Here is an 8,516-nt window from a genome sequence, read left to right on the forward strand (position 1 = left end):
GCCGAGGAACCTCATTCCTCCTCGACATTGCACCCGGTATCATCAAGTTCCCTAGTGACCTGCACAAGCTCGCTACTGATTTTGAGCAGGTGACCAAGCTTTTAGCTCATAATTAAGTGTGCACTGAATGGACGTTTGTTGCACGAAGCTTCTCGGAGCCACATTGTTTTGTTCAAGTTTTTATATTTTTTACAATTTTTGTTGCATCATGCACCTGTAGTCCTGTGAACGTGTCCCTATAACAAAATGTCTACTGTTAGACAGCGGATAACTGCCTGCCTATCACGATACTCGCTACTTAATGAAACAAGATGCTCCCTCTGATAAATTTGTGCACTTCCTGGTGTTGCAAGCTTATTGAACTTTTCCAGTACCTTTGGTCGTTGCGAGTGCAAGCTTCACTTAACCATGTACGTATTTTGTGTCTTCACTTTGAAGGTTTCAAGATTCCCAGACTCTATTGGATGCGTTGACGGCAGCTACATATCCATCAGGTGTCAAGCTGGCGAAGTACGCTCCGTGTACCTAAACAGACACCACTACTTATCTCTGACCCTTCAAGGCATATGCCACAACAAGAAGAGATTTCTTGACGTCAGAACTGGCGCCCCAAGTAAAGTGCATGATTCAAGAATTTTCAGAAGGTCAAGGGTTGCTAATGTGCTGCCACAATTGTGCTCCAGTGTGTACCACATAGTAGGCGATGCAGCCTACCCTTTCAAAGAGTACCTCATGACACCTATTCGGGGCTATGGAAACCTGGACTGCAGCGACAGAGCCTTCAATGCAAGGCTGTCGGGAACGAGGGTCCTAATTGAAAATGCCTTCCGAGATCTAAAGAATCGCTTCAGGCAATTGGCACAGGTTGGACAAGTGGACAGTCGACAACATGTCCATGTTCATAATCTCATGCTGCGTGCTCATAATCTCTGTATTGAGCAGGGAGATTTGCCGGAGAACTTGTCACGAGGCATGTCCCTCAGCCTACAAACACCAAATGACAATGACACTGGCCCTCCTGCAACTCAACAAAGCAACGGCAGCAATGGATCCCAGCAAGACAACCTTTTACGTGCCTTGGCTGGTATTAAAAGAGCTCACTTGATGGTGAAGATGGGGCTGCGGAGACCGCAACCATGAACTGTAGGAATTCCTTGAAGAAATTACAACATTGTGAGCAAAAGTACACGTATCGGAGGCTCGCAGAAAAAAAAGCTATTCAAGTTACCACCATACCACAATAGGAGGCGCTGGTCGCCCGTCCATTTACATTTGTCCATGGTAGTGTCTTGTTTATGTACCGAAATAGTTCACAATAAAAATGCATTGAAACGAAGCAATCCAGTTATATAGTAGACATATTTCGGACTGGCACATAACAGGGAATTCAAAAGCATAAGGGGCAGGACAACTCGCAATTTCGTGCATGTTGTCCCGTCGCTTCAACGTCTCGTGTATTAGTCCTGAATATGAAATATTTTATTTCTGGAGACCGAAGGCTTGACGCAAAATTTCCATTTTCTCATCGTGCATTTTGCTCCATTCTTCAATAAGTGCCTGTCGCTCTACCTGCCGTTGAGCTCTGCGGTTTTCTTTCTCGGCATCTCTGGCTGCTTTCCGACACTCTCGCTCTTCGTTATTAGCCTTCATTTCAGAAAAAAAAAACAATTTCATGGGTTGCAGGTGTACAGTGCTTGTACGCGGTATTACATCAGCATTTGGCGACTGGCTTTCACTTATCTCAATGCTCTCAGCATTTGGTGAACCAAGCCTTGGAGATTCTGGCGATTCCTTGAAAATAACCCCCGAGGCATCTCTTTGCACTTCTGGTTCAATGCTGTCGTCAATGGTTTCTATTTTGCGAATCTCGTCATCGAATGGCACAGGGCTCGGTGATGCTCCAGATCTGTTGTTGTTCTCTGAGGCGGCCTTGCGACGTCTGATCACAGTCTTGTAACGGTGCTCACATTGCTCTGGTGTTTTCTTGATGCCAAGTATAGCTTCAACATCCATGGAGATATGCTTGAAAGCCTGTTTCTTGTTTTTAAATTTCTTGAATGGGCCAATCGGTGGGAAGTACTTATAGTAGTACTCTAGCAGCAGCTTTGTCTGTCCCTCGCTCCATTCAGCAGCTGGAATGAAAATACATTTTAGACAGTGAACAGTTTAAAACGCTGAGGCACTCACCACCACCTCCTTTCCTGATGCCCGATAATCTGGCCTGAGCTTGTGCCTTCCCGTCAATTGGTGCTGGTGCAATGCGTGACAAACTTCTCTGTAGGATTACATCTGTACCACCCGTGAGGGCGAAAGAACAGTAAATAAAGGGCTTAAAATAATAATAATGCAAAAACCATCTCTGTGCTTGTGTTGCAGTGCATGTTAAAGAACCCCAGGTGGTCAAAATTAATCCGGAACCCTCCACTACGGCATGCCTCATAATCAGAACTAGTTTTGGCACATAAAACCCCAGAAAGAAGAAAAGAAGAAAAATAATACTTACCACCCCCAGTTGGAATGCATGATGGTCCAGCCTCCATGCACCCTCCATCACTTGCTGGTATTTGCACATTGGCAGCCGAACTGGTACGCAGCACTGCATCTGTTTTCAAACATGATGGAAAGGTATTAATTTACTCATACAACATAAAATAGGCCCTTAAGTAATAAGCTACTGCACGCTTAGAGACAATGTCATAAGCATGGATATCAGTAGAATACAGCAGGTGGAAAACGAGTTCAGTAAATTAAGTTGAATTGGTTGTTAACAGGGCTGCATGAAATGTTGCAAAAATCATTAATTCAGAAGCACTTGTGACATGTAACATTCCTTATGTGCGTGACGCCCAAAGTTACTTGAAAACAACCAGAAAATCTTCACTGTCTCACCTGGGATGCTGATCTCTGGCATCTCTGGCTTACTTGCTTTTGGGTAGCATAAGTGGACAGAACAGCCGCTGAAACGGGCATATACATTAGTGAGTGTTCTCGTCGCGAATTTTTTTTTTCAAAAGCAGCAGCTACCGATTATGCAGCTGAAAGATACCTGACAGTTTTACTATATGAACTTGGCAGTTAAACGCCTTTTAGTTTACAACATTCACTGTAGACACTCGTAGCTGGCTTCCTGTGAGGTAAAGCAGCAAAAAGCAGGAGCCTAGAAGATGGGTGTTTTGGCTCATACACATGAAATCGGCTTCTGTTGGCACTACGTCCCGTCTGCTTCTTTAGCCGTCTGTGTCTTTCTGCGGTACTGTGTAACTAATGCCATACCAACTAGCCCATCACTCAGTTCTTTTTGTGTGTTACCTTTAACTTCACAGGCACCTACACTGATACAGCTCGCATAGCAGTAAAATGCATTCGTAGAAACGGCCTTGCATTTTTCCACTATCTGTAAGGAGATGCTGGTGGCTGTTAGAGGGCATCAGCTACATCATTTGCGAATTCATAAATTAGTTAAAAAAACGTCCTACAAAAAATGTATGGAAGATGACAGACCTAAATTTCACCACATACAACAAATATAATTTTTTTCTGAGAAGTTCACAAATTTTCGGGTGTGCATGTTGACATGAGGTAGACCTTGGTGAGAAGCACAATTTACACAACCACATATAAAACTACAGTAACACGATAATGTGAGTGAATACACAAAACAGGTGTATATTAAAATAAATCATTTTGGCAAATACAGTCACCTAACAATGTTAAAATTATAAACATTGAGATATTCGAAATTCTTCAAGAAACTGCACTAATGAACATGCTGCTCTGTGTTGTACATGTGGTGATGGCCATGCACCCAATATTTCATCTAGTTATATTGGTCTTCCATCCAAAGCTTTAATATTCGCAAAAAGCATGTAAAAGTGACTGTCACAATTTTTGCAGTGTAACAGCATATGTTCTGCGTCTTCCCCGGCACACAGCACACAGCCCTGTCAAATTTTCCTGCCTTGTGCAAGAAGCACTTAGTATATATAGCGTGTATTCTTTAATGAAACAGGACCAGAGGCAAAACAACCTTACATGGAAAAACAAACTTCTCTACAGCGCACTGCAGGTGAGGAAAACGGACATTGCGATATGATCTGTATATCATAAATTTCATTATTTATCCGAAGTCCTGTTCAGTGTTGCAGAAGTGTAGCGTCTAATCGTTCCTTCCGTAGCCGGTTTCTAAGCATGGTTCAATTAAGCAGTTAAGCAATTAAGTTTCAAGCAAAGTGCAAATTAAGCCACAATTACAAATGCAGGTGAACATGGAAACGGTACAAGGCATTAGAGCAGTCTCGGAATAGCTCGCATTCGAATTTATGCTGACAGCAGCTACAAGGTGGGAACTATAATAGCCAGCTAAATATTTCGCTCATCCACGGTGCTTCACTCGCATGCATTATGCAAGTGAGTTGGGGTACCTATACACAATCGGCTATACGCGTGGCCGCTCGCGCTAGAAAGCGTGGCGCGCTACATGTCGTCGAAGGCGTGCGCAAATACGAAACAATGAAATCAAGTTCGTATTACCTTCAGTTGAAGACGGCGACTTCCCCTGAATAATAGAAAGCCATGATTTGATATAATCTTCCTCAGGCGGAAACGTGGGATGCGTCGGCGTTGCACAAAAGTACTACGTAGTACGCTGTGTCGGCGTTCCGTCCTTTGCGCCCGACAGATCACAACACAATCGCACGTGTTTTGCCGCTCTCCAGCAGAGAATGCTGGGACGTCAATTTCTCCTTACACGTCCCCCTCGCATCTGCTCTCACTGCGCTACCACCCAACTCGGCATTGCGCGGCGCATTGCTCCTGTTCTCCCAATGGAATTCGCCATTACGCATCACGGCCCTTTGGCGCCGTCTGCAAACGTCTTCGTATGCCTGATTTTTTGTTTGCGCTTTGCGCTCGCGCTAACGGTTACCACAGAAGCGCAGTGTAACATAAGCTATGGTGGAAATGAATGGACATGCTGAACAGTTCCTGTGAACAATATTTTTAAACCTGTGTAGCGAACTGACGCAGCAGTTAGTTTTCGGACGCATCAGCTCACCAGGAAGACGACGATGAAGGGGGGATGAGCTCTGGCAGCGGCAGCTGCAGTTCGGCAAGTACGACCACAACAAGAAGTAACATTTGAAGAAACTAGATTTATTTAACTTGGCATTAACTTAGTTCCTTAAAACTGTACACAAACATCTTACACATGAAACGATGTCATACCGATCGTCGACGGCCTGCATGACCGGCCTGCAGTCTCCCATGGTGAAGTGGCGCCGTGGGCTGCTGTGTCCTTGCTCACTTAAAATGACTCAAAACCCCTTCCTTAAATGTGTTTCTACAGCATTCAAGGGGCCCGCGGACCCGTGGGAGACGCAAGCCTCTGCACCAATCGCCTATTCAAGCCAATCAGGCTAGCCGTCATGCTCCAATAGGGGCCAGAGTTTTGGGGACCACGCAGACATGGTCGCGACAATAGACCGTGAACGACAAATTTGGCCATGCCTAATGAACCTTCCCCCCCCCCCCCCGACACAGCCGCGCGTGGAGCGATCGCGCTATACAAGTGCACACACTCGTTCAAACCCGTTTCGGGATTTCTCAATGTCGGCCGCGGCATACGTTCTTCGCGACACCTTCCCCCTACGAAAAAGAGTGTACTCGTTTTTACAGAACACTTCGAACGTGAAAAGAAAATTATGGCTCTAGAAATTAAACACATACATGAGGGGTTCGTGTAATAAATAAGGGAAAAATAAAAAACAAAAATGAACAATCGTGTTTTAACAAAAATGTAAAAAACCTCGAGCGATCGCGACACAGAAAAATTGACACTAAAGTTCTATTCACTGGTGCTGTAATATACATCAGTATCTGTGTCGGGTGCAGAGAATGTCCTTCAGTCGGAGTAAAGTTCAGTCACAGCGTCCACGCGTTCTCTGTCTCACATACACGATCACGCACACTATCACACACACGATCACACACACGATCACACGAGGCAAGCCTCTGGTCAGCACTCGACCGGCACTTGCGCACACGACGACGAAGATCACAAATTTTCTTTTTCTTACGACGTTCGTCAACCGACTCGTCGTCTGCGTCGACATCATCGGAGCATTTTCGCACGTGGGGAGGTTTTAACCGCGCGAATTCACAACGCGACGTTCTTTCCTGGTTTAGTCCACTAGTTTTTGATGCGGCTGGAGTCGGTGGGATTCTTTTGTGGCGTCTTCGATTCGGCGTAGCCCGCTTTGTCCCTTATCGACCTCGAGTATCGTTTCATTCTTGGGGGCCACAAAGGCGGGGACACTGGCCGGCTTTCTGGGTGCGAGCTTTTGGTTCTGGCTGTCAGAGCAGGATAGAACGTACTTGCTGACATGCGAGAACATCTTTGGCCAGAAATAGCGGCCCGAACTTTCCCCCATGTGCCCCCGAAGTCGAGGTGGCCCGCCGTAGTGTCGACATGACAGTGCCGTAAAACCTCCAGCCTCAAACACGATGGGACAACGAGTGCCGTGCGACTTTCATAAAAGCCGTTCGCCCATCTGTGCAAAACACTTTCGACTAACCGAAAGCTCCGTGCCGTTCTTTTCGTTTTTCTGACAACGGGCGCACTTGGCTGCTCTAGGTGCTGTATCACTTCCTTCATCCATGAATCTTCCCTCTGCTTTTTTCCAACCTCCACATGATCCAGCACGAGCAACCGTAACGGGTTTTCTTCGCTTACTGGTGCGGAATCATGCGGAGGTGGGCAGGCGTGGCGGGGTTTCCATGCTCGTAGCTAGAGCGCTGCCGTAACTTTGGGTCGGCCCCTTAGCTCGGACAGGTAATGCGAGGGGTGGACTTTTCGACAGACTACAAAATGGTAGGCCGGACGGTCCCCCTACGCCCGGCCGTCCCCGTTTCCCGAGGGGTAGAACTGCTCACTGTGAGTAACGCGTTGCTCCCTCCGTTGGGGTCCGTCTTCTCGGAACCGTTGCCAGCACTGGGGCACGAGGTGGCCGATCCGGTCGCACAGCTGGCATCGTGGTCGGCTGTCGTCGTCAGCGGAACTTCTCGCTGGCCAAGACAAGGGAGGGGGACGTACGTCTTTTTCAATAGCCTTCAGGCGGTCGGATAACGAGGCTATGGAATCCGCGATCGCCTTTAGGTCCCTGTCGCGGTCTGTGGCCTCTAGCAGGCAATGACGTTCTGCTTCGGCGCAGGTAGTGAAATAAGTCGGAAGCAACGGCATTGTTGCTACAGCGGGTGTCACTCCAACGGGAGGTGTCGAGCCATATGGGATCCATGACTGCGGGCCGGCAGAGAAATGCGTGCTGATTGATTGTGGCTGGGACGCACGGGTCATCAAAGCAGCCTGATTAATACGCTGTAGAATTTGGAGGAAGGCCGAGCAGCTGTCCGGGTTCGCGATGATTATTTTCTCTTGCACGTCCGGACTCAAGCCGCGCATTAGGTGACGCAACCGATCGTCTTCCGTCATGGACGGGTTAACTCTGGCGCACAGCTGCATAACGTCGTAATAATATTGCTCGGGGGACTCTGATGGAAGCTGGGCCCGGTTTTGCAGTCGCAAATAGGCGATCTCAACTGAGTGTCGAGTTGTAAAACACGTTTTAGGAGTGTCACCCACTCTACCCACGAATTAGGGGCACCCGTTAAAATTTGAGTTGTGTGCCACTTTTTTGCATCCCGGTCCAATGCTAGATAAAAAAATTTTACTTTGCTTGCTTCATCCCAGCTGTTGAGTGAGGCTACATGTTTTTTTATTTATTTATGAGTACCTTACAGCGCCCTCGTGGGACATTGTGTAAGGGGGGCAATACAGCATGTACATAATAGAGAAATACACATAGGTGAAATATTGATTATTACAAATGTAAGTGAACACACGAATAGAGAAACGCAAAATATACTAAAACAGCAAAGTGTAGTGTCTGAAGGCGTTACACAAAAGATAATATAAAGCAACTATTTAAACACCAACAGTTTAACAAGATATGATAACTGCCGAAAAAGTATTACGGAAATAACTGTACACAGACGATAAAATAAAACAGGTGAAAAAAGCATCGTCAAAACTATAAAAGCAAAAAAAAGCATACCGGTAACAGCATTGTAGGCACGGGTGAACGCGAAAACGCCATACATCAAATTTCGGTGCATAAATATTTTTTTAGGTTGCTTAAGAACTTTGCGTGATCCCGCTCTGATGCGAGATCATCTGGTAGGTCATTCACAAACGAATCGCTCGTGGAAGGGCCGAAAGGTTGAAAGCGTCGGTTTCACCGTACATGCGTGATAAGCTAAAGTTGTTATTTAGTAGCAAAGCAGCCACTCGGAGATTGATTCTTCTAGCGCGCCTCTAAAGACAACGCTATTTTTTTATCGCTTTGTCGCTGCTTAGTTTGGCGGTTTCCCGCCAGATGGCATATTCCCAAATGCAGGTCATTTAGTTACGGTTCTTGTTTCGTTTCTTTCTACTGTACCAACGTCTTACTAAAAAAAATGCT

General features: G+C 46.3%; 1 protein-coding gene across 1 annotated transcript; it reads right to left on the bottom strand.

Moving 5' to 3' along the window:
• Window positions 1-1,464: 1,464 nt before the first annotated feature.
• On the bottom strand, window positions 1,465-3,160 carry LOC125944467 (uncharacterized). The gene is made up of 3 exons (XM_049664977.1): window positions 2,890-3,160; window positions 2,188-2,602; window positions 1,465-2,132 (listed from the first exon to the last, which is right to left on the bottom strand). The coding sequence occupies exons 1-3, from the start codon at window positions 2,974-2,976 to the stop codon at window positions 1,480-1,482; spliced, it is 1,155 nt and encodes a 384-aa protein (XP_049520934.1). The 5' UTR covers window positions 2,977-3,160; the 3' UTR covers window positions 1,465-1,479.
• Window positions 3,161-8,516: the final 5,356 nt, after the last annotated feature.

This window comes from Dermacentor silvarum, chromosome 3 (assembly GCF_013339745.2).
Source record: "Dermacentor silvarum isolate Dsil-2018 chromosome 3, BIME_Dsil_1.4, whole genome shotgun sequence".
NCBI lineage: Eukaryota > Metazoa > Arthropoda > Arachnida > Ixodida > Ixodidae > Dermacentor > Dermacentor silvarum.

Coding starts and splice junctions, on each gene's coding strand:
- LOC125944467 (XM_049664977.1), bottom strand. CDS start 2,976: ATGTATATGCCCGTTTCAGCGGCTGTTCTGTCCACTTATGCTACCCAA. Junction 2,603..2,889: donor GCCAGAGATCAGCATCCCAG/GTGAGACAGTGA, acceptor GTTTGAAAACAG/ATGCAGTGCTGCGTACCAGT. Junction 2,133..2,187: donor CATCAGGAAAGGAGGTGGTG/GTGAGTGCCTCA, acceptor TTTTCATTCCAG/CTGCTGAATGGAGCGAGGGA.